Raw genomic sequence first — 26202 nt, forward strand, 5'->3', positions numbered from 1 at the left:
ATTTTCATCACATCTCTAGATACCCTTTCCCAGTCTCTTTTATGGAGTCCTTTTTAAGTATCAATGTTCCCCTAGAATTCTGTCCTGGATTCATTTTATTTCACTATCCACATTATCTCTAGGGGACATTCCTGGCTTCAGTTTTCACCGATTATTACACTGACCTCTTATTTCCAGACCAGACTTGGCTTAAGTTTTAGATTACATATCCAACAGTCTACTAAACATCCTGACTGTTACACAGGAAACTCTGTCCCCACATATCTGAAATGGAATCTGTCATCCTTCCACCCAAAACTTGTCATGTATTTTCTATCTCTGAAGGGATTGCTATCTACCCAGCTGCCTAAGCTGGAAAAATTCTAATTTTCTTTTTTTGAAAGCAGGATAGGGGATAGGGAGGGATATCTTGCATCTACTGGTTTACTCCCATGTCTGTCATAGCCTAGAGGGTTGGGCCAGGTAGAAGCCAGGAGCCAGGAACTCAATCTGGTCTCCCACCTAGGTGACAGGGACCCAACTACTTGAGTCATCACATGCTGCCTTCCAGATATGCATCAGTAAGCAGCTGGAATTGGAAATGGAGCTGAGACTTGAAGCCAAGCACTCCAGTGTAGGATTTGGGTATCCTGCAGTGTCTTTATTGCTGTGCCAAATACCGCCCCACTTCTTAATACCCGATCACCAATTTTATGTTCACTGTCAAATATTTCTTACAATCATAACATTTTCTCTAGCTCTATTGCCATCTTGGTTTAGGACCTCATAATTACTAGTTGGCAACTAAAATTTCTATATTTAGTTTTTTATACACTATATCATACATACGTTTACATATTTCAAAGTTATATGTAGTCCTATAGTGCTAGTAACAAAGAATTAGCAGTCCTTTGTCCCTTTCCCCAGGGATAATTTCTCATCTCATTATTTTAGTATTTACTTCCATGTCTTTAACCAATTTGGTTGTGCTGCTACATTTTGATTTTTTCCTTGACTTTTTTTTTTTAAAGATTTATTTTATCTTATTTGAAACACAGAATTACAGAGGTAGAGAGAGAGGTCTTCCATTAGCTGGTTCACTCCCCAAATGGCTGCAACGGCTGGAGCTGCGCCAATCTGAAGCCAGGAGCTTCTTCCGGGTCTCCCACATGGGTGCAGGGGCCCAAAGACTTGGGCCATCTTGTACTGTTTTCCCAGGCCATAGCAGAGAGTTGGATGGGAAGTGGAGCAGCTGGGACCAGAGCTGGCGCCCATATGGGATGCCAACGCCTCAGGCCAGGGCTTTAACCCACTGTGCCACAGTACTGGCCCCTTCCTTGACTTCTTACTAGGAAAATCATTCATTCACCCAAAAATATTTTTTGAATGCTTTATCTTGTGCCAGGTGTTGTTCTGCATATTTGAGAACATAGTAAAGAGAACAAATATCTATTTGGAGTAGACAAATACCAAATATAAACTATTACCTGACATTATAAAACAGGGTCTCTCCCAACATGGTAAGATGTCCTTTGTGTTCCAGTAGTGCAGGGCTGGGGAAAGTCTGGCCTACGGACTGTATGAGACATGTGAAATCACTTGGTCTGGCCCTGCCAAGGCAATCGTAAATGGGACTTGAAATTAAATAAATCTATAGCAGGCTAATTTTTAACTTAATTTTGTATGGCCTGCAAATGATGTTATAAATATCCAATAGCCCTTGGCAGCAAAAAGGTTTAGCACACTTGCTAAGTAGTGTCTTGTTCATAGCCCTGTCAGTCACAGATTTTATACTAAAATGTTGTTTAAGCTTGTGGCTGATGGTAGGTGTCTTGTTTAGACCTAACCTGTGTTCTCCTATGGTTGATTTTGACTGTGACTGGAGAAATCTCTCTGCATGAGAACAGAGGAGCTTCCTGGGAAGGTGTGGGCTTGAGTAATTTTCTAGGAGCTAAATTCATGGATCTCCAGGATTAACTATAAGACTTTGTGCTGCAGCAGGTAAAGCCGCCGCCTGCAGTGCTGGTATTCCATATGGGCAGTTCAAGTTCTGGCTGCCCCACTTCGGATCCAGCTCTCTACTGTGGCCTGAGAAAGCAGTTGAAGATGGCCCAAGTCCTTGGGCCCCTGAACCTGCGAGGGAGATGCAGAAGAGGCTCCTGGCTTCAGATCGGCGGAGCTCCGGCCGGCTGTGGTGTGACCCAGCAGATGGAAGATCTCTCTCTCTCTCTGCCTCTCCTCTGTGTAACTCTGACTTTCAAATAAATAAATAAATCTTTAAAAAAATCAAGATTTGTCAAATCGGGCCTGGCATTGTGGCATAGCTGATTAAGCCGCCGCTGGTGACACTGGCATCCCATGTGGGCACTGCTTCAAGTCTAAGCTACTCCACTTTCTTTTTTTTTTTTTTTTTGACAGGCAGAGTGGACAGTGAGAGAGAGAGACAGAGAGAAAGGTCTTCCTTTGCCGTTGGTTCACCCTCCAATGGCCGCCGCAGCCAGCGCGCTGCGGCCGGCGCACCGCGCTGATCCGATGGCAGGAGCCAGGAGCCAGGTGCTTATCCTGGTCTTCCGTGGGGTGCAGGGCCCAAGCACCTGGGCCATCCTCCACTGCACTCCCTGGCCACAGCAGAGGGCTGGCCTGGAAGAAGGGCAACCGGGACAGAATCTGGCGCCCCGACCGGGACTAGAACCCGGTGTGCCGGCGCCGCTAGGTGGAGGATTAGCCTAGTGAGCCGCGGCGCCGGCCTAAGCTACTCCACTTTCAATTCAGATCCCTGCTAATGTGTCTGGGAAAGCAGTGGAAGATGGCCCAATTCCTTGGACCCCTATATCCATGTGGGAGATCAGGGAGAAACTCCTGTCTCCTATCTCCTGGCTTCAGCCTGGCTCAGTCCTGGCTGTTGCAGCTGTTTAGGGAGTGCAGCAGTGGATGGAAGATCTTTCTCCCTGTCTCTCCCACTCTCTCTGTAGCTCTGCCTTTCAAATAAATAAATCTTAAAAAAAAGAAGAAAGACTTGTCAAATCTAAATGTACCATTTGATGTTAAAGGTAACAAAGTAAGATCAATAGAAAGGAAAGCTGAGATAATTAAAACTTTCAAAATATTCCTAATGACTAGTAAATAAAATTTAGAAACATTTAAACATCACTAGCTTTCTCAATTAAACTTGATAAATGTTAGCAGACTCCCATTTTTTTTTTTTTTACTTTGTTAGCTTGATTATAAAAAAAGGATAAAATGGGGGCCAGTGCTCTTGTGTAGTGGGTAAGGCCACCACCTGCAGTGCCAGCAGCCCATATGGGCGCCAGTCGAGTCCTGGCTGCTCCACTTTTGATCCAGCTCTCTGCTATGGCCTGGGAAAGCAGTACAAGATGGCCCAAGTCCTTGGGCCCCTGCCCTTGTGTGGGAGACTTGGAAGAAGCCCCTGGCTCTTGGCTTTGGATTTGCCCAGCTCCGGCTGTTGCAGCCATTTGTGGAGTGAGCCACTGTATGGATGCAAGACTTATCTCCCTCTTTGGTTCTGCCTCTCTGTAACTCTGTCTTTCAAATAAATAAATACATCTTAAAAAGGATAAAATTAAGTGCAATGATAATGTATAAAAACTGCTTATCATTTGTAAGTATCTCTTTTTTGCTTAGTTATTAAATGGAATACAAGAAAGTAAAAGGGAGTTTCATAATTTATTTCTCAAAATATTTACAGAATTGGTATATTAATTGGTACATTAATGTTTTTCTTTTAAAAGTTAAAGGTCTACTAATTCTTTGACATAACAGAAACCATAATATGAGGCATCTATTTTAGAATATTTTGTATACTGTAAACCATAACCCTTCCTAATGAAGTTTCTTTAACATTTTATTATACTTTTGTATTGTTTTTGTCCCTGCCCTTTTAGTAATTTGGTTTTAAATTTTAAATCAACGCATTTTTGAGTTAAACAACCATTTTTAGAGGTATTGCCAAAAAAATATCTGGTAGGTCTGAAAAAAAGACCTTTGAGGTTCTGTTTGTGCTATGGTTAATTTTCTAATTTTTTTTTTTCTTGACAGGCAGAGTGGACAGAGAGAAAGGTCTTCCTTTTCCGTTGGTTCACCCCCCAATGGCTGCTGCGGCTGGCGCACTATGGCTGGTACACTGCGCCGATCTGAAGCCAGGAGCCAGGAGCTTCTCCTGGTCTCCCATGTGAGTGCAGGGCCCAAGCACTTGGGCCATCCTCCACTGCACTCCCTGGCCACAGCAGAGAGCTGGCCTGGAAGAGGAGCAACCGGGACAGAATCCGGCTCCCTGACCGGGACTAGAACCCGGTGTGCTGGCGCCGCAAGGCAGAGGATTAGCCTATTGAGCTGCGGCGCCGGCCTAATTTTCTAATTTTTTAAAAAATCCTAAATATCTGTATTTAGCATTTAACTTGAAATTTAAAAAAAAATGCTAAAATATTTATATAGTTATAAAACTAGAAACAAGTATTAGAAAAAGAACTAGAAATACAGATTAAAATTTTTTTTCTCCTGAATCCTATTATTAGCCTCAAGTATTTATTTCCCTGAGCAAAGGCATAAAGTCATAAGCAGTCAACTTTATCTATGAGCTATAAGGAGCTCTTATATTTTGTGAGAATTTTCAGAGAAGACTTCCCATGAAAAATGTAAAATCATTTGCCAGAATATCAGAAACTACACACTAAATTCAATTGACTTTGATTATCAGTTAGTGAATGCCCCCAAACACTGCCATGAATTATTGTTGAAAGATACAATATTTATCTTAATCATAATCATATATTGTACAAACACTAAAAACTATTAGATGTTGAGCTGCCTAATAAAATTCAATTTCCTACTCTTACTCTATAAAGCTCTTTGAACACCACCATATAAAACTTTTATAGTCTCAGTTTTGGCTTTGAAAATTATTTAAAAACCTAAGTAAAAATGCTTGCTTGAATAATTACGAGTCAGCAAATTTTTACTGGCCAAATCTATTACTCCCTCAATTGGGGTATACCTCTCAACACTGAAATATTTAGTTTTTTATCACCTGAACTCCAGACTAACATGACAACAAATAGAAGCTTAAAATCTTTTGAGATCACAAGAAGCTTTTAAGGGTTAGCTCTTGTCATGGATATTGTTTTCTGATCCTTAATGACTTTTGCTAACAATGATGCAATATCCTACTGAAAAACAATTTTAAAATCTCTATGAAAGTAGGTTAAGTCTTGAGGACAATGACATAAGTGTATTTAGACCAGGTGCTAATATGGTGGAAAAACAAATGAGAACAATTTTCTCTTATAGAGTAAAACATCTAATCAGCAGACAGGGCTGAAGAATGTATAAAGGTGTTTTACTGATTACTAACTTACACTATTAAAATATTAAACCCCTTAATTTTTAAAAATTTTCTGATTATCATACTTCTACTTTTGTTTTTTAAATGTGAGGGCAAGAATCTGATTTCCTATTGATTAATGCATCAAGAAGTAACACAGAATGAAAATTGATTACCTAATCAAGTAGCAACAGAAGAGTAAACTAAGGATGAAGACAAATATAGCAGTGCCAAAAACCACAATATATATGTTGAGAGGCAGATTCTGGAATCCAATATTAGGCATTCTGAAGTTGTAATGTGGGAAATCCGAGCTCATGGATGAACTGTGGGAGAAGCAAAGAATGGAAAAGAATTAGGTATAAAGACTAAGAATCAAGATAGCATTACCTGTGTACATATATAGAGGCAAAACTTTCCTAAGGCTCAACCCCATTTGAAATAAATATGATAGACCAAAATGTTACTATTCTTGCCATTCATTCATTTATCATACCAAATATTCTGAGTGCTTACTACACATCTGGCACTATTCCAGAGACTAGAGATCCAACATAAAAAGCTCTGCAAGTTGCATTCATAGCATTTCACTGAAATAATACAAGTAATCAATAAACATGAAAATATGAAATTTCAAAGATACAAAATAAGGTCTTGAGATTTTTCAAATTCTCCTTTAACTCAATAACTCAACCTTTAAAGTAGCAATATTATAATAGTAAAACATTATAAATGTATGTCTAACAATGAAATAACCCAAGTTTTCAGTAAATTGTAGTGTCAAGAGAAATAGGTATATGGGAAAAATTAAGTAGAATATAACTGTATATAAAGTATTCCAATTTTTTTTTTTTTTTTGGCAGGCAGAGTGGACAGTGAGAGAGAGAGACAGAGAGAAAGGTCTTCCTTTTGCCGTTGGTTCACTCTCCAATGGCCGCCGCGGCTGGCGCATCGCGCTGATCCGATGGCAGGAGCCAGGTACTTATCCTGGTCTCCCCTGGGGTGCAGGGCCCAAGCACTTGGGCCATCCTCCACTGTACTCCCTGGCCACAGCAGAGAGCTGGCCTGGAAGAGGGGCAACCAGGACAGAATCCGGCGCCCCGACCGGGACTAGAACCCGGTGTGCTGGCGCCTCAAGGCGGAGGATTAGCTAGTGAGCCACAGCGCCGGCCAAAGTATTCCAATTTTATAAATTTATAAATACATATATGGGAGTATAAGTATATGTGTATGGTAGAAAAAATCATGGAAGCCAACATTTCGAAAGGTTAACACTGGCTTATGGTTTGCTAGCCGTTTTGATTTTCTTTCTGTAGACCCTTTTATTGTTAGGTCTTGTTCTAATAATTTTACTGGCATTATTTATTTAATCCTCACAATCAAACTTCTATGGTAGGTACCATAATTTCTTCCATTTTACATATAAGGAAACCAGGGCCTAGTGAGTGTCAGTCACACAGCCATTACTGACCAAAGATATACCCAAGCCAGGATCTTTAACTCCCAAGCTAGTGCTCTCAGCCTGTGTACTTTACTGCCTTTTTTGTCTTACTTTCATGATCAGAAAAATGTTGTCTAAACATTAACAAAAGGACTATTTCTGTCAATTTGCTTGGAAATACTTCCTGATCTCTACACAGTTAAAATTCCATGAACAGGGTTTTCCCCCTTCTTTAGGTGAAGAGGAATAGTGTTAATACCGTTTCACCACAGCTTTCCTTGTCATTTTGATTCCTAACAAAAAAAAGAGCTCTAGCCAGGCCTGTTTATTACATCCAAATAATGATAAGTGAATTATAACTATGACTACTGCCAAAATCAAAATCAAAACCTAACACCCCCAAACTTCTACTTTATGTACAGTAAGTTAAAATGTGCCCATGGATCTTTAGTGTTCTTCTTGGTTCCAAAGAGATTATATTTACACTGCTGGCACCACTGAGATGTGACTTTCTGTATCTGAAATCTAGGTCTTATTGTTACTTTCATTTCTGGTCTCTAATAATTTACAGCAGGAAGTCAATGGCTGACAAGAACAACTTCATCCCACTGAAACTCTCCGCTTAGAAAGGCCAAACATAAATAGTGGGTAATATTTAGTTTTGAGTCTCTGGATATTTGGGAATTTGGCTTAGTTAGAGCAAGTGCTTTTACTCCAATATATAATTTCATTTTCCCCATATTCAGATCTTCTTAGGAGTGAGAGAAGAATGTAGCTAAGCACTTTACCAAATATACAAAGCACATGTACCTCAGAGCTATAAGAAAATTACAGCACTCTGTCTCTGTGTCCACTCTGTCAAAAAAAAAAAAATTACAACTGTATAAAATTTACTTTTTTTTAAAGATTTATTTATTTGAAAGTCAGAATTACAGAGATAGAGGGGGAGACAGAGAGATCTTCCACCTGCTGATTCACTCCCTAGACGGCTGCAACAGCCAGGGCTGGGCCAGGCCAAAACCAGGAGCCAGGAGCTTCTTATGGGTCTCCCATATGGGTGGCAGGGACCCAAACATTTGGGCCATCTTCTGCTGCTTTTTCCAGGCCACCAGCAGGGAGCTGGATTGGAAGTGTAGCAGCTGGGCCACAAACTGGTGCCTATATGTGACGCCAGCATTGCAGGTGGTGGCTTTAGCTGGTATACCACAACGCTGGCCCCTAAAACTTAGCTAACTTCATGCTGCTGACAGGGCCTCACTTGATTACCCTTGTTAGAGTCAAGACGTAGATGGCTGTCCTTCAGTCCTTAAGAAATGTCTGTCATCAGACCAAATGGACTTGGGTAGGGTATCTTTTCACTTTAGGAAACAAGAAATTAAACATATGTACTGAGCAGGCTGATATGGAAAAACTGGTGCAGCGGAAAAAAGTGACAGGTCTGCAGTCAGCAAATCTGAATGCTTGTTCCCAGGATATCACTAGTAAATGTCAGTACTTGGCCCACTTACACCTCAATTTTCTCCTCTTTTAAATGGGATAATATCTATTCTGTTAACTTCAAAAAATTCCTAGAAGCATAAAATGAAATAGAAATCAAAGCATTTGAAAACTTCAGGATTATGACAAAAATATTAACAGTACACAAGTGTATTTGGAGGAAGGAATGAAATTAAATGACAGCAACAACATAAAAGAAACCTCAAAGATCAAGTCTCTGAAGAGGACACTAACTGACCAAGTGCCCACCTCTCAGGACATCCTTTCCCAAGCACGGCTAATCCTCCTGCCAAGTCGTCTGCCAACCTGACCCCCAGGAAGTGACCAAAGACATACATCAATATAGTGAGACTGCGCAGTGTGAGAATGCTACCCTGCAGGGCCCTTGCAATGGGTGTACCACAAAGGAACTCTTGTAGAATTCTGAACAGATACACAGACACAGAGCACTAGAGGCAGCACTCTTTCAGAGGGAAGAAACACCAGTCGCGGTGCTCCTGAAGGGCTGAATGCTGAGACCCTCATTAGTCCTCACTATCTGGCAGGACCTCAGAATTAATCCCCATTACCAGAGAGGTAGGGGTTGGTAGAGAATATACTGATACAGAATACATTTCAGTATTTTCCCCTTTTATTTTGGTAAATGGAATGGTTTATAGCTACAATTGATATGTTGGCCCAAAACGGTCTAGTAGATGCAATCCTGGTATAGTGATACATTAGTTTTTATTATATCTTTCCAGGATGACTATTCTTTTAAAATAAAATTTTTAAAAAACAGCTACATATTCAACATAGTAAGAAACATTATTTGTTATCAAAATCTTACAAACATAAGTTATTTAGTAATTGTTCCTTGTGCAAGTAAAGACATACAGCTTATGGTGCTGTTAGATCTTGGCATTTCCAACTTCATTCACATGAAAACCTCCCCCTCCCCCAGAGGTAATTCATAGTTCCTGAAATCTCTAGTCTCAGCCTAAATTTCAATTTCTGCTTATTAAAAAAAAAAAAGAAAAAGAAAAAAGAGAAAATCTGAGTATTTTATCTGCAATAGGATTTCTAACCAAAAAGTTGTAAGAGGGACAGATTACATGAACTCTTGGCCCCTACAGGAACTGAGATTACTACAGTACTCCACAGCCACAAGCAATGCAGCAGTGTTTTCTTTCTCAGCCACACTGTTTGATCAGTTCTTGTTCCCAGGATAATATCACATCATCATCTGGTTTCCAATAGTCAGCTTTCTACTTCTGCTTCAAAAATGTTTAGAAAAGGAAATGTCAGTAATTATACTTACTGTATTTTATAATTTATAATTCACAAACCATTAACAAAAACCCATATATGTGTCTGCTGTAAATAGCTAAGAAAATTTTGTGAAAAACTACTGTAGGCATTGCTAATCTTTTTAAAAAACTGAGATATAGGGGCCGGTGTTGTGGTGCAGTGGGTTAAAGCCCTGGCCTGAGGCACCGGCATCCCATGCGGGCTCCAGTTCTGGTCTCGGCTGCTCCTCTTCTGATCCAGCTCTCTGCTATGGCCTGGGATAGCAGTGGAAGGGGGCCCAAGTCCTTGGGCCCCTGTGCCCATGTGGGAGACCTGGAGGAGGCTCCTGGCTCCTGGCTTTGGATTGGTGCGGCTCCGGCTGTTGTGACCATGTGGGGAGTGAACCAGCGCATGGAAGACCTCTCTCTCTGTCTCTACCTCTCTCTGTAACTCTTTCAAATAAATAAAATAAATCTTCAAAAAAACCAGATATAATTTACATTTTAAAAAACACCCATATTTGTAAGTGTACAGGCTAAGAGTCTGAACAAAAGAATACAATCATGTTTACACCACTCTAATCAAGAAATAAAACAATGGGGCCGGCACAGTGGCATAGCAGGTAAAGCCGAAGCCTGCACTGTCGGCAACCCATATGGGCATCCAGCTCTCTGCTATGGGTTGGGAGAACAGAAGATGGCCCAAGTCAAACTCTGTACTAACAGTATTCACATCTGTTGGTAGAAAACATTGTATAAACTAATGCACTCATAAGATGATCAACATCTGGGGAATTGTTTAAACAGTCCTCTTCATTTCTTGTGATTTTTTTTTAATTCTTTATTTTAAAAATGTTTTTTTTGGCCGGCGCCGTGGCTCAATAGGCTAATCCTCCACCTGGCGGCGCCGGCACACCAGGTTCTAGTCCCGGTCGGGGCGCCGGATTCTGTCCCGGTCGCTCCTCTTCCTGTCCAGCTCTCTGCTGTGGCCTGGGAGGGCAGTGGAGGATGGCCCAAGTCCTTGGGCCCTGCACCCGCATGGGAGACCAGGAGAACCACCTGGCTCCTGGCTTCGGATCAGCGCAGTGTGCCGGCCGCGGCGGCCATTGGAGGGTGAACCAATGCAAAAGGAAGACCTTTCTCTCTGTCTCTCTCACTGTCCACTCTCCCTGTCAAAAAAAAAAAAAAAAAAAAAAAAAAAAAAAAAAGAATTTTACTACCAACCAGCAACAAGAAGCATTCCAAACCCTCTCACTCAACAAGGCATCAGTGAAAGCCTTGTGGAGGGCTCCCATCTCTGTCCAGTAATAACAAGGAGCTCCCCCACCCCACTCCTCATGTCAACACAGGCTTAGTGAGGTACCCAGACTTCTACCCTCGTTTCACATTAATCAGACAGTACTAGACCTCCATCTCTTCCACTGTCTGAATGGTATCAAAGTCAGCTAGCACTGAATGTTTAAGTAAAACCTAGGGTCTTATAATGCGATGCACAAAATGTCCAAGTTTCAACTGAAGATGATTTATCATACCAAGAATTAAGATGACCACAAATTGAATGAAAAAGGACAATCACAGATGCCAACACTAATGATAGAAATATAAGCATTATCTGACAGACTTTGAAGCACCATAAAAATGTTTCAACAAGCAATTATGAATATGCTTGAAGTGGAAACAAAGTCTCACCAAGAGAAAGAACAAAATGGAAATTGTAGAACTGAAAAACACAATAATTGAAAGAACTCGGAAGGGCTCAACATCAAAAAGCTGAGGAAAAGCATCAGTGAATTAGAGGAAAGCATCAGTGAACTAGAAGACAGAATAACAGAAACTACTCAGTATGAATAACAGAAAATAGACTTAAGGAAAAATAACAGCGTCAGGGACATGTGAGGGCATAATAAAAAAATTAACATTCATGTCATTAAATTTCCATAAGAGGAGTAAAAGGGAAGAATGAAAAAGTACTCAAAGGAAAAAAAATGTCCAGGGGTAGGCATTTAGCCTAGCAGTTAAACTTGACTGTGTACCTGGGTTTGATTCCTGGCTTCTGGCTCCTGACTAGCTTTTTGTCTATGCAGACCTTGGAAGGCAGCAGTAATGGGTTCCTGCCACCCATGTAGCAGACTTGGGTTGTAGTTCTGGCTCCAGACCCAGCTGTAGCATGCATTTGGGGAGTGATTCAGTGCATGTGAGCATGATCTCTCTCACTTTTTCAAATAAATAACTTAGGGACCAGCATTGTGGCATAGCAGTAAAGCTGCTGCCTGCAGGGCTGGCATCGCACATGGGTGCCAGCTCATGTCCTGGCTGCTCCACTTCTCTGATCCAGCTCCCTGCTAATGTCCTGGGAAAAGCAGAAGATGGACAAAGTGTCTGTGCCCTTGACACTCACATGGGGGACCTGGAAGAAGCTCCTGGCTTCATACTGGCTCAGACCACTGTGGCCATCTGGGGAGTGAACCAGTAGCTAAAAAAGATGTCTCTCCCTCTCTCTCCCCCTGTAACTCTTTTAAAAAAAGAAAGATCTTTAAAAAAAACTTTTAAAATTTATTTATTGTATTTTCATCTACTTGAAAGGTAGAGACAGAGTGAATGAGACACATTCTCCATCCACTGGCGAATGAGAGACCTAGATCAAGTTGACTTTGGTGTGGCCCAGCCCTGGCAGCTTCTGAGGGGTAAACCAATAGATGGAAACTCTCACACAAAACACAACACAACACTCCTATATCAAGAGCCTACAAAAACAAAACAAAACAAAACAAGAGGCCTGCCTTGTGGCACAGTGGGTTAAGTTGCTGCTTGTGATGCTAGCATCCCATTTTGGAGTGCCAGTTGGAATCCCAGCTGTTCTACTTCCAATCCATATTCCTGCTAATTTGCCTGGGAAGGCAGAAAGCAGATGATGGCTCAAGTGCTTGGTCCCCTTCCACGCATGTGGGAAACCCAATTGAAGTTTCTGGCTCCTGGCTTTGGGTTGGCATAGCCCTGACTATTGTGGCCAACAGACAGAAGATAGATCAATCAATCAATCAATCTCTCTCTCTCTCTCTCTCTCTCTCTCATGCTCTGCCTTTCAAATAAGACAATAAAATTAAAAAAAAAAAAAGACCAAGTAAGAGGAAATAATAAAGATAACAGAAATTAATGAAATTGAAAACAGGGAAAAAATAGAGAAAAATCCATGAAGCAAAAAGCTGAGCTTATTTTTTTTTTTTAAATCAACATTGTCAAACCTCTAGCAAGAGTGTAAGAAATACATACATACATACATACATACATATTTGGTTTGGCCCAGTCCCAGCTGTCATGGGCATGTGAGGAGTGAACTAGTGCATGATGGAAGACCTCTGTCTTCCAAGTGAAAAATAAAAATAAAATTATCAATATCAAGAATTAAACAGGAGATATTACAGACTCTACAAACATAAAAAGGATAATAAGGGTATACACACATATATAGACATGCTATTTAAAATTTTATTTATTTGTATTTATTTGAAAGGCTGAGACGTACACACAGACAGACAGAGATTTCCTGTTCATTGGTTCACTCCCCAAATGCTTACAACATCCAGGGCTGGGCTAGGTTGAAATCGGGAGCCCGGAACCTAACTGGGGTCTCCCATGTGGGTGGCAGGGATCCAGGTACTTAAAGCCATTACCTGCTGCCTATCAGGGTGTGCATTAGCAGAAGACAGAATTGGGCACAGAGCCAGTACTTGAACCTAGGCACTATAATATGGGATGTGGACATCCCAAGCAGCATCTTAACAGTTGTGCCACATGCCTGACCCAGATATAAATTTAACAGTGTAGCCAAAATAGAACAATTTCTCAAAAACCGCAAACTGCCACAACTCATCCAACATAAAAGAGACCATTTGGATAGCTCAGTAGCTACTGAAGAAATCTGAATTCATAATTTAAAAAAGAAACCTCAAGATCGAATGATTTTACCAGAGAGTTCTACCAAATATTTAAAAAATTATGCCAATTCTTTTTTTTTTAAATAAAGATTTATTTATTTATTTGAGAGGCAGAGAGAAAGAGAGTGAGTGAGTCTGTCTTCCATCTCCTGGTTCACTCCCCAGATGGCTGCAGCAGCCAGCGCTGCAACAATCCGAAGTCAGGAGCTTCTTCCGGGTCTCCCACATGGGCGCAGGGGCCCAAGGACTTGGGCCATCCTCCACTGCTTTCCCAGGCCACAGCAGAGAGCTGGATTGGAAGTGGAGCAGCCAGGACTCAAACTGGTGCCCATATGGGATGCCGGTGTTGCAGACCAGGGCTTTAAACTGCTGTGCCACAGTGCTGGCCCCGATGCCAATTCTTGATAATCTTTTAGAGAAAACAGAAGGGCACATTTACTGATTCATTCCATTATTACCCTGGTAGCAAAACCAGAAAAAGATTAGTAGTTGGGTACCTGACAGACACATGGTAGACCTGGATTGAGTTCTTGGCTCTTGGCTTTGCTTTGACCCTTTCACTATAGGCATCTGAGGGGTAAATAGGTAGACAGGAGCACTCCCTGTATGTCTGTACCTCTCTCCTTCTAAAAAGAAAAAAAAAATTCCAAAAAAATCCACAAAAAAACAAAAACAGCATTTAGCAAATATAGATAAAAAATTCTATTTATTGATTTACTTATTTTGAAAGTCAGAATTATAGAGCGAGAGATGGAGAGATATAGACCTTCCATCTGCTGGTTTACTCTCTAAACATCTGAAACAGCTAGGGTTGGGCCAGGCCAAAGCCAGGAGCTTCACCCTGGTCTCCCACATGGTGGCAGGGGCCCAAACATTTGGACCATCTTTCCCTGTTTTTTTTCTCAGGCCATTAGCAGGGAGCTGAATGCAAAGTGGAGCAGCCAGGAACAAACTGGTGCCCATGTAGTGGTGACTTTCCCCCACTATACAATGCCAGCCTCAGATAAAAAAAAATTAAAAAAGTATTAATGGAGCCAATGCTGTGTTGTAGTAGACTAAGCCTCTACCTGTGGTGCTGGCAACCCATATGGGCACCATTTATGTCCTCTCCTGATCCAGCTCCAGGCTGATGGCCTGGGAAAGCAGTGGAAGATGGCCCAAGTCCTTGGCTCCTGGCTTTGGATCGGCCTAGTCTCAGTCATTGCAGCCATTTGGGGAGTGAACTAGCAGATGAAAGACTTCTCTGTCTCTAACTAGGCCTGTCAAAGAAATACATAAAAAATATTTTTAAAAAATTAGCACATAGAATTCAGCAAGATATAAGCAGAACTTTACATCATGACCACTGGGGTTTATTCCAAAGATGCAAGGCTGGTTCAATATTCAAATATCAATGCAATCTGTCATAGCCAATGACTAAGAAGAAAAATCACACAATCCTACTGAGACATAAAAAACATTTAGGAAAATCTGAAATCCATTCATAATCAAAAACTCCCAGAAATACAGAAATAGAAGAGAATTTCCCCAACTGATAAAAAGCATCTGTAAAAAACAAATAAAACCAAATCAGACAACTATAGAAACTATACTGCTAACATTGCTCTTAATGGTGAAAGAAATACTTCCCTAAGACCAGGAACAAGGCAGGGTATCTACTCTCATCAATCCCACTCAACATAATGCTGGAAGTTCTAGCCAGTGCAATAGGGTTATAAAGGGAATAAAATGCATAAATATCAGAAAAGAAGAAATTAAATCACTCCTATCTGCTATAGCATTGTCTATAGCAAAGAATCTACAAAAATATTTCTAGAATAAGTGAGTTTAGCAAGGTTGCAATTCAAAAGGTAAACATAAAATCAATTTTATTTCTACAAAGTAGTAATGAACACCTGAATGTTGAATAATTTAATGACATTTATAATTATTCAAAAAATTGCAAAAGAGTAAGTCTAACAAGATATATACAAGACTTAGAAGCTGAAAGCTACTATAATTCTTATCCAAAGCCTACTGTATTAGTTGTTTTCTGTTGCTATCACAAAATTCCTGAGAATGGGTAGTTTATAAGGAAAAAGGTTTATTTAATTCATTTGGGAGGCTGAAAGTCTAAGATTGAGTGGGCGAATCTATTCAGCTTCTGGTGAGGGCCCCCTAAGCTCATCACAATATGGCAGAGAAAAGGAAAGGAAACCAGCCAGATGCAAAACAGTGGTCTTGCTTTATTACAACCCATTCTTGTGAGCCTTCCAAGAGTAGTGCTCCCAAGGACCTAATTAACTTGTACTAAATCCCACCTCTTAAAGGTCCCACCACTTCAACACACCACACTGACAACCAAGTCTCGAGCATGAACCTTTGGGGGACAAACTACATTCAAGCCATAGCATCCAGCAAGACTGTTTTGGAGATAAAGGTAAGTTTACAAAATTTAGATGAAAGAAAGGCAAGGAACTAAATCAGCTTAAACAAGTTTGAAAAAAGAAGAAAAAAGGAAAGGGATTAGTCTAATTTAAGAACTTATCATAGCTACATGAATCAGACTGCGTGGAGGGGCCGGCGCTGTGGCGCAGGGGGTTAAAGCCCTGGCCTAAGGCACCGGCATCCCATACGGGTGCTGGTTCTAGTCCCAGCTGCTCCTCTTCCGATCCAGCTCTCTACTATGGCCAAGGAGAGCAGTAGAAGATGGCCCAAGTCCTTGGGTTCCTGCACCTGCTTGAGGACCAGGAAGAAGCTCTTTGCTCCTGGCTTAGGATCTGCGCAGCTCCAGCCATTGCAGCTATCTAGGGAGTGAACCAGCGGATGGAAAATCCCTCTGTCCCTACTTCTCTCTGTAACTCTTTCAGATAAATAAATTTTTTTTTTTTGACAGGCAGAGTTAGAGAGAGAGAGAGAGAGAGAGAGAGAGAGAAAGGTCTTCCTTTCATTGGTTTACTCCCCAAGTGGCCGCTATGGTTGGCGTGCTACGGCCAGCGTGCTGCGCCTATCCGAAGCCAGGAGCCAGGTGCTTCCTCCTGGTCTCCCATGTGGGTACAGGACCCAAGCACTTGGGCCATCCACCACTGCTTTCCTGGACCACAGCAGAGAGCTGGACTGGAAGAGGAGCAACCGGGACAGAATCTGGCGCTCCAACCGGGACTAGAACCTGGGGTGCCGGCACTGCAGGTGGAAGATTAGCCTAGTGAGCTGTGGCGCCGGCCTAAAATAAATTAAAACACACACACACACACACACAAGGCTGTGTGGAATTAGTAAAATGATTGACACATAGGTCAGTGAAACAGAATAGAGAACCCAAAAACAAATGTACACAAATAACATCTACATGACTTTTGATAAATATGCAAAATCAATTCAATAGAGAAAGGAAAGTATTTTCAATAATTTTTGCTTGAGCAATTGCAATTGGACGCCCATTGATAAAAAAATGAACCTTGATTTTCACACACATACACACACACCTCAAAATGAATCATGGACTTAAATATGAAATGCAGAACTGCAATATGGTTGGGTAAAGCACAGAAAAAATTACTCAGGATCTAGGGTTAAGCAAAGGATTCCAGACTTGATGCCAAAAGCAATGAAAAAACATCTTTGCCTTATGAATGACTCTGTTAAGCTACAAACTGAGAGAACATAATTGTATACCACATTCCTGGAAAAAAAGACTAATATCTAAACTCAAAATGCAACAATAAAAACAATAAAATATGGATTGAATCATGTCCTGAAAGATACAGCGAAGTCACCATCCCCAGTATCTCAAAATTTAACTTTATTCAGAAATAGAGTTGTTGCATATGTAATTAGTTACGGTATAATCAACAAGTTAAAAGTCACAGAGTAAGGCAGACCTTAATCCAGCATGATTTGGTGTCCTTACTAGGAGAGAAGAGACAGACAGATATGTGATGGCAGAAGCAAAGTGCTGCAGCGACAAGCTGAGGAACATCAAAGATCACTGGTAGCCACCAGGAGCTAGGAGAGAGGCGTTAGATCCTCACACAGAGCACTCAGGAACCCGTTCTGCAAACATCTTAATTTCAGACTTCAGAACCCCAGAACTGAGACAAATTTTCTGTTGTTTTAAGCTACCAATTTTATGGTACTTTGTTACAGCAGTCCTAGGAAACTAATAAACAATTCAATTGGAAAATGGGCAAGAAACATTTCATCAAAGAGGGTCTATAGGTGATAAATAAGCACATGGAAATATGTTTAAAATTGGAGTAGGTGTTGTGGCACAGCAGGTTAAGCTGCTACCTGGGATGCCTGCATCCCAAACCTGAGTGCTGGTTTCTACTTCCAATTCATTTCTCCGCTAATGTGCGGAGAAGCAGGTGATGGTTCAAGTACTTGAGGCCCTGCAGCCCATGTGGGAGATCCTAATGGAGTTCCTGGCTCCTAGCTTCAATCTGGCCCAGTCCTGGCTGTCATTTAGAGTGAATCAGCAGATGGGAAGATCGCTATTTCCCTTTAGGCCATTCTGCTTTTCAGATAAATAATAAAGCTTCAAGCTCCGCCCCACCCCAACCCACAAGGAAGAAAATATGTTCAAAATCATTAGCCACTACGGATATGCTAATCAAAACTACAATCAGATATTACCACACACCTATCAGAATGACTAAAAAATCATGACACTACCATACGCTTATGGTAACAGATAAATTAGATAATTCTTATCTTTTTTATTTTTTAAAGATTTATTTGAAAGACAGAGTTAGAGAGAGAGAGACAGACAGACAGACAGACAGGTCTTCCATCTGCTGGTTCACTCCCAAGATGGCCACAATGGATCGAACTGCGCCAATAATTCTTATCTTGTTTGTGGGAATATGTAAAATAGTATAGCTGCTCTGGAAAACAGTTGGCAGTTTCTTATAAAATTAAACAGGCGTGCGATTACCCCTGGACACTTATCCCAGGGAAATGAAAACTTACACCCACATACAAACCTCTACGTCAGTACTGACATAAGCTTTATTTTTAGCAGTCCCAAATTAGAAATAACCCAGATGTTCTTCAATAAGTGGGTGATTAAACAAACTATGGTATATGCTACCATGGAATATTACTTAGCAATAAACAATATGGAACAAATACATGCAATAATCTGAATCACTCTTTAGATAATTATGTTGAATGAGAAACCACACTCTTCAGATAATTTTGTTGAATGAGAAACCAATTCCAAAAGATTACACAAAATATGAAGAATGAGTACATTTAATATATTAACATTCTTGAAGTGACAAAATTATAGAAAAGGAGAATAAATTAGTGGTTATCATCAGTTAAGGACATTTTTTAGGGCGGGGGAAACTGATATGTCTTTCAAAGGGCAACATGAAAGATTTTTGATGTGATGGAAATATTTTGTTATCTTGACTGTATCAAAATCAATATCCTGATTACTATATTGTACTATAGTTTTACAAGATGCTACTATTAGGGGAAACTGTAACAGGCACACAGAATCTTTCTATATTGTTTCTTAAAAAAAAAAAAAAAATTGAGTCTCTTCTTGTTTCTATCTACCTACCTACCTTTATTTGAAAGGCATAGAGAGACAGAGACAGAGATCTTCTATTTGATGAATGACTATCCAAAGCCTGCAACAGCTGAGGCAGGGCCAGGATGAATCCGGGCCTCTCATGTGGGTGTCAGGGACCCAAGTACTTGAGCCATCACCTCCTGCCTCCCAGCGTGCACATTAGCAGAAATGCTGCAACTGGAAATGGAGCAAGGATTTGAGCCCAGCAATTTGATATGGCATGGGGCTTCCCAAGTAGTACTTATGTAAGTACTGTGCCACACACCTGCCCCTTTATATTGTTTCTTATAGCTGCATGTAAATCTAAAATTGTTTCAAAACAAAAAATTAAAAAATACACAGTGAAGCAACTGAAATTTAATGGAAAAGAACTGTGACATTATATCTCTGTATCCAAACCTACATGTGGTGGGAGGGGGAGGGAGGGAGGGAGGGAGAGGGAGAGAGAGAGAGAGATTGAGAGATTTTCTGGCATGAAAGTCTTCTTTCGCTATGTATAGTCATTCTACGTATTAAAACTCTCACAGTAGGCCAGTGCCGCGGCTCAACAGGCTAATCACATTATGCAGGAAAAAAGCCTTCTACTGAGAGAAAAATGAATAACAATCTTGTATTATCAATTGAAAAATAATAAAAATAAATGAACAAAAGAAGTCAACTTTAGAAGGCAGAAATTTATGCTGATTTGAAAAAATATAAAATAATTCAAGCATTAAAGTCTATATTAAACGGATTTAATAGGAATATTAAATAACCTAAATAACCTAAACTGGCTCAAGAAGAAAGCCTAAAAATACAGAAAATCTTTACCAAAAAGCCCCATACAAAGGAGGTGGAACTGACTAAACTTGTGTAAGGAGAGGAGAGGAGAGGAGAGGAGAGGAGAGGGGAGGGGAGGGGAGGGGAGGGGAGGGGAGGGGAGGGGAGGGGAGGGGAGGGGAGGGGAGGGGAGGGGAGGGGAGAGGAGAGGAGAGGAGAGGAGAGGAGAGGAGAGGAGAGGAGAGGAATGGTCTTCCCATCCATTGGTTCACTCCCCAGATGGCTGCAATAGCTGTGGTGGGGCCAGGCCAAAGCCAGCAGCTTTATCCAGGTCTCCTACATGGATGCAGAGGCCCAAACACTTGGACCATCTTCCCCTGCTTCCTCAGGCACATTAGCAGGGAGCTGAATTTGAAGTAGAGCAACCAGGACTTGAGCTGGCACCCATATGGGATGATGGCATTGCAGGTTGTGGCTTAACCCAGTCCCAACATTAAATTTTTTGATTGAATAATTGTACATATTTCTGGGGTACAGTGTGACATTTCAAAACATGTATATACTATGTACTGATCAAATCAGAGCTAAATAGAAGCAATAAGCTTCTAGCATCACACAGTATAGTGGGGGTACTATAGTCACAACAATTTTTAAAAATATATAGAGAACAGATTTCATGAATTTCATATATGATTCTAAAAGTATGATTTTTTCCCTTCCTTCTCTCAAAATTTTTTAAAATATTTATTTACTTGAAAGTCAGAGTTACACAGAGAGAGAAGGAGAGGCAGAGAGAGAGAGAGGTCTTCCATCCACTGGTTCATTCCCCAGTTGGCCGCAACAGGTAGAGGTGTGCTGATCCGAAGTCAGGAGCCTCCTTTGGGTCTCCCATGCAGGTGCAGGGGCCCAAGGACTTGGGCTACCTTCTACTGCTTTCCCAGGCCACAGCAGAGAGCAGGATTGGAAGTGAAGCAGCTGGGACTCGAATCAGCACCCATGTGGGATGCCAGCACTGCAGGTGGTGGCTTTACCCGCCATGCCACAGCACCAGCCCTCCTTTAAAATTTTTAAAATAATATACTTCAAATTTACTTTATTATTACAGGCTTAATGCTCTAAGAATTCTGACACAATTCTTTCACAAGTAAGTTTGGAAAATATCTGTTGGGAAGTTGACTTGATTTGAAAGTACATTAGATTTATCACTTACTTTAAGGAGAATGAGTCTTGCTATGGCTTTAAATGTTTGTCCCCTCTCAAACTCATGTTTTAAAAAATTTTTTTAAAATTTATTTAAGAGGCAGAGAGACATATGTGAGCACCTTAACTGATAACCACTAAGAACATACTCCCCTGCCCCCATGGTGAAATGTAATTATCACAACAGTAGTAAGAGGTGATTAGGAAGTCTGGCCCCAAACTTTCAGCTTTCTACTTTAATCAAAGGTAGTCTGAGAAACAAGTTATAAATAAGAGAAAATGAGGATGCATTCTTGTTTTATTCAGCTAATGGGGGAATCAATTGCAGAAGAGACCATTATTGGCCGGTGCCGTGGCTCAATAGGCTAATCCTCCACCTGCAGTGCCGGCACCCCAGGTTCTAGTCCCGGTCGGGGCACCAGATTCTGTCCCGGTTGTTCCTCTTCCAGTCCAGCTCTCTGCTGTAGCCCAGGAGGGCAGTGGAGGATGGCCCAAGTCTTTGGGCCCTGCACCTGCACCTGCATGGGAGACCAGGAGAAGCACCTTGCTCCTGGCTTCAAATCAGTGCGGTGTGCTGGCCACATCGCGCCGGCTGCAGCGGCCATTGTGGGGTGAACCAATGGAAAAGGAAGACCTTTCTCTGTTTCCCTCTCTCACTGTCCACTCTACCTGTCAAAAAAAAAAAAAAAAAAAAAAAAGAAGAGACCATTATTTTCAAATCTGTTGCTGAGGTTTAGCTGATGAGCCACAGTGTGGCCTCACTGGACAGGCCAGTATGTGGCCCTACTGCAATAACCTAAGCCTGACAGGATTTAGGTGGTAGGTTCTTATCTGTATTAACAGTCAGGAGCAGGTGACTTCTCTCTAACATGTCAGAAGCTAATAACATTACAAACACATCCATTACTAAGTAGATTTAACTAGTAAAGAGTGTTAAGTTGGCTTGAATATGCATAAATTAACCCTAAAGGATGAGATACCCAAAACATTGGTAACATGAACTGCTTCTGGTGAAGAAACAAGGAAGCTAAGAGGGATAACTTTTTCACTGCATATATCCTTTTGTATCTTTAAAATTTTGAATGCTATGACTATTATCATTTCAAAATATAGCATTTTAAAGTAAAAAAAGTCAGTGATATATTTGACCAGTATGTGTCTACATCTGCATATAAAAGGTGGTAGATACTCATATTCAGGATTTGAAGGAAGAAGATGGCAGTAGAAGTCTGTGTGTGTGGGACTGCAGATTACACAGAGAATGAAACATACACTTTGCCATATCCAGAGTACACCAGTCAATGTCAAACACTTAGGTCCTCCAGAAAGTATCCCTATGTCAGAGAACAAATACTTCTTAAAACCAGTTACATTCTTTATTCTAACTTTAAAGTAACCAATTATACACTGGTTTTCTTTTTTCCTATATTACTTACCTGAGAGCTAAGAGTGTGAAGATTTGGTCATGCTTGGTCGATATTCAAGTTCATCTGAAAACTTCTTTTCTCATGACAAATTGGCATTGGGAGCTCTGGCTAGGCGAGATTCTCCTAGGACCTGGTTATCCCAGAGTAAAGGCAAGGCTGCATTTCTGGAAGCCTATGGCCCAGACCATGGGTGAAGGTCCTGCAGTGAGAGGCTGGAGGCTGAGCACCTAAGCTGGCACTCCTGGATGACACTTACATTCAAAGATCACCTTCTACAATCCCAGCCTTTTATAATCTTTTGGTAATTGGCCATTAGAAACAGCTATCAAAGTTCTATTAGGGAAAAAGGTATCCCAGTACAAAAAATATCTTATTCTCTTCAGCTCCATTACTGACAATTCCAATGCCTCTGCAGTTTTTTTTTTTTTTTTTTTCTTCTTTTCCAGTTGCTTTTGTTACCATTGTTTTGTCTGGGTTTGGGCACAGCTTTTCTCGTTGCTGGCATTGCGGAAGTTCTAAAATCAAGCCTGAGGTGTGATCTTCAATCTGTTTACGATGACTGAAGCCTGCCTTCTTGAACATTATCTTCTTGAACATTTTGGTTATCTGTCATTTTGGTGGCTCTATTTTTACTCTTCCATATTCCCAATAATTATTCTCTGTGCCAGCTCCATTAAAACCTTTTCTCTAATTCTGTGTAATGATGAAGCTACTTTAACTTAAAATCCCATCAGATCTTTACGAGATTTCACTTTGATGATGGTGATGGATTCAAATTTCACATCTTATACTCCCTTCTGATCACTCTGTCTCAGGAATGATAGCGCATGCACTATAATTTTCAAAGAATCTGTTTATCAGCATTTAACTATTGACTTCTACTTGACTATGGCTTTGCAATTAACTGAGGGCCAAACTCTTTGGGTTATAAAAAAGAACACAGGGTAATTCTGAGATTGGAGGACAGTGAAATGGAATACAAGTTATAACAGAGGAAAATACTGTAAGGTTCAACTTCACATTGTAAATTATATCAAAGGAAATAAGAAGCAACAAGCCATTTCCATCTCAAAATGAAATAAACTCTAAGTGTAATACAATGCCTGATTAACTTTAGAAAAAAATTTTCCCCCAACAAAACAGTATGTATACTTTTTGTCACAGCAAAGAAAATCAGAACTCAATAGGAGACCAATGCCTATGTCACTGAAAACTAACTCCTCATGGATGCTTAATTTTCAATCTCTCTCAGGTTGGCTGAAAGTGCCAGTGAGTCTCTTTATTTAGAGCCAGATCTTAATTTACACTAAGCTATCAACTACTGGTACTTACAGGTGGGCCTAACAGAACCCCTGTAAAGCATAAAGCAAAATAAAAAGTTTAAAAATTCTGTTAGGTGCTTTAGGTTGCTGGAATAAATAGTACTTATTGTGTTGATGTTAATCTACTTGTTTACTAGGATTAATGAGATACATCATGAAAAGAAAATCTTTAGTATAAAATTTGTCGAAAAATCTTTTGATTGGTATAATAGATATGTTAGTTGAGAAGTGGCTGTATCTTTTCCAATCCTTCAAAGAAAACTACCTTGTTTATAATAGTTAAAATGGCCGGCGCCGCGGCTCACTAGGCTAATCCTCCGCCTAGCGGCGCCGGCACACCGGGTTCTAGTCCCGGTCAGGGCGCCGGATTCTGTCCCGGTTGCCCCTCTTCCAGGCCAGCCCTCTGCTGTGGCCAGGGAGTGCAGTGGAGGATGGCCCAGGTGCTTGGGCCCTGCACCCCATGGGAGACCAGGAAAAGCACCTGGCTCCTGGCTCCTGCCATCGGATCAGCGCGGTGTGCCGGCCGCAGCGCGCCAGCCGCGGCGGCCATTGGAGGGTGAACCAACGGCAAAAAGGAAGACCTTTCTCTCTGTCTCTCTCTCTCACTGTCCACTCTGCCTGTCAAAAATAAAAAAAAAAAAAAAAAATAGTTAAAATGATCATTATGTGCAGAGGACAGTAACATAAAAGAATCTCATTAAAGGAATAACAGGATACTAATATACACAACCTATATTAAGAAAATGACAAAAAATATACAAATAACTAAAAATATATGAGGGTCCTTCAACAAATTTATGGAAAATGTATACTATGGAAAAACTACATATGGATTTCAAAAGGTTTTTTGCACCCATATCAACTTAGCTTTCAATCCCACTTTTTCACAAACTTGTTAAAGCACCCTTGTATAATCTCTTCTTGGTAGTGAAGACTAAATATTATAAAGATGTCAACTTTCCTTATAAATTTAATACAAGCACAATAAAAATGATAGCAGGGTTAGTCTTTTTGAGAAGATGAAGAAACTAATTCAACTTCAACAGGAAAAATGAAAATGAGAGAACAGCCAAAAACATTCCAAAAAAGAAAAAAATTGTGCTACTGAAACATGAACTGACAGACTAAAATGACAAAATAGAATAGTCAGTCACAGTTGCTGTCTGCCAAATATCTTCAGTTTTCCATCTTGGACACACTGTGACTGTATTTCCTGATCCCCTGCTCCAGGTCAAGTCAGTGAGGTATGTACAAAATTTAGGTATAATGCTTCCAGGCTGAATTTTTATTGATGATGGAGACACTTCCAGGCTCCTTTCATTTAACCAAGACAGTTGACAATGTTGAAGATGGTGACAGAGCCATCAGTCTAGGTTTCTGAGACAGGGAGCAGGGACCCCAATCAACCCCTGAAATTCTTGTTTCTATAAGCCACTAGGATTTTGAGGTTGGTTACTACCATGGCACAACTTAGCCTATCCTAGTGGATACAAAAAAGTTGAAGAATAATTCGATTTCTTTTTTTAAAAAGATTTATTTTATGTACTTGAAAGACAGAGTTACATAGCGAGGTAGAGCGAGTGCGAGTGAGTACGAGAGTGAGAAAGTGAGAAAGAGAGAGGTAGGTCTTCCATCCGCTGGTTCACTCCCCAAATGACCGCAATGGCTAGAACTGAGCTGATCTGAAGCCAAGAAGGAGCCAGGAGCTTCTTCCAGGTCTCCCATACAGGTGCAGAGGCCCAAGGACTTGGGCCATCTTGTACTGCTTTCCCAGGCCACAGCAGAGAGCTGGATCGGATGTGGAGCATGTTTAGTGGCCAGTTGTATCGCTTTCCCCGTGTTTGTTCATGTGCTTTACTACTTTTTCAACAAGCTGGTTTTCCCATTACTGCTTTGTATTAACTTTTAGGATAGTGAGAAGATAATTTTGGTCTCTTATGGTTTACAGATATTTTCTTTTGCTCTCATTTAAGACCAATGTGTGAGTGCCAGGGACAGGTGCACGTGCACACACACACACCCTTAGTGTGTAGAAATGTATAACTGTTAGGCAGTGTCTCAGTCTGCTTTGTGCTTCTGTTGCAGAACATCTAAGAATGGGTAATTTACACAGAGATTTCTTATGGTTCTGGAGGCTGACAAATCCCAGGTCCCAGGACCTACCTATACGATGCAAGGGGCTTCTGCTGTGGCATCCCATGGCAGAAGGCAGGAGGGCAAGAGAATATGAGTGTGTGTCGGGGACAGGAAGCGGGGTGTTGAACTCACTCTTTTATCAAGAACCTAGACCCATCTACCACAATAACGTCATAAACATAACCCACGACCACAATAGCATCGTAAATCCATCCATGAAGGCAGAGTTCTAATGACCCAATATAAAAATTAAAACTAAATTATGAAACTATTAAAAGAAGATATCAAATAATTATAAAAAAAATTTCAAGGCTAGCAGCTGGCCTATTGGTTAAGA

General features: G+C 40.8%; 1 protein-coding gene across 9 annotated transcripts in view; it reads right to left on the reverse strand.

The window, feature by feature from the left end:
- The window catches only part of RNF24 (ring finger protein 24), a 121309-nt gene that overhangs the window by 68378 nt on the left and 26729 nt on the right, over positions 1–26202 (reverse strand). For 4 of the 9 annotated variants that reach the window (XM_089308201.1, XM_089308200.1, XM_089308197.1 and 1 more), the window contains exons 2-3: positions 5494–5643; positions 1467–1589 (exon numbers count right to left, since the gene is read on the reverse strand). The exons of 1 other annotated variant lie outside the window; for it this stretch is intronic. In XM_089308201.1, the coding sequence (XP_089164327.1) occupies positions 1467–1589; positions 5494–5636 (266 nt within the window). In that variant the 5' untranslated portion in view covers positions 5637–5643. Of the gene's footprint in view, positions 1–1466; positions 1590–5493; positions 5644–26202 lie in introns of those variants that run through there. 4 more of the 9 variants (XM_089308202.1, XM_008256267.5, XM_051845274.3 and 1 more) reach the window with 2 other exon arrangements.

This window comes from Oryctolagus cuniculus, chromosome 11 (assembly GCF_051225735.1).
Source record: "Oryctolagus cuniculus isolate XC-2025 breed Fujian yellow rabbit chromosome 11, ASM5122573v1, whole genome shotgun sequence".
Classification (NCBI taxonomy): Eukaryota; Metazoa; Chordata; class Mammalia; order Lagomorpha; family Leporidae; genus Oryctolagus; species Oryctolagus cuniculus.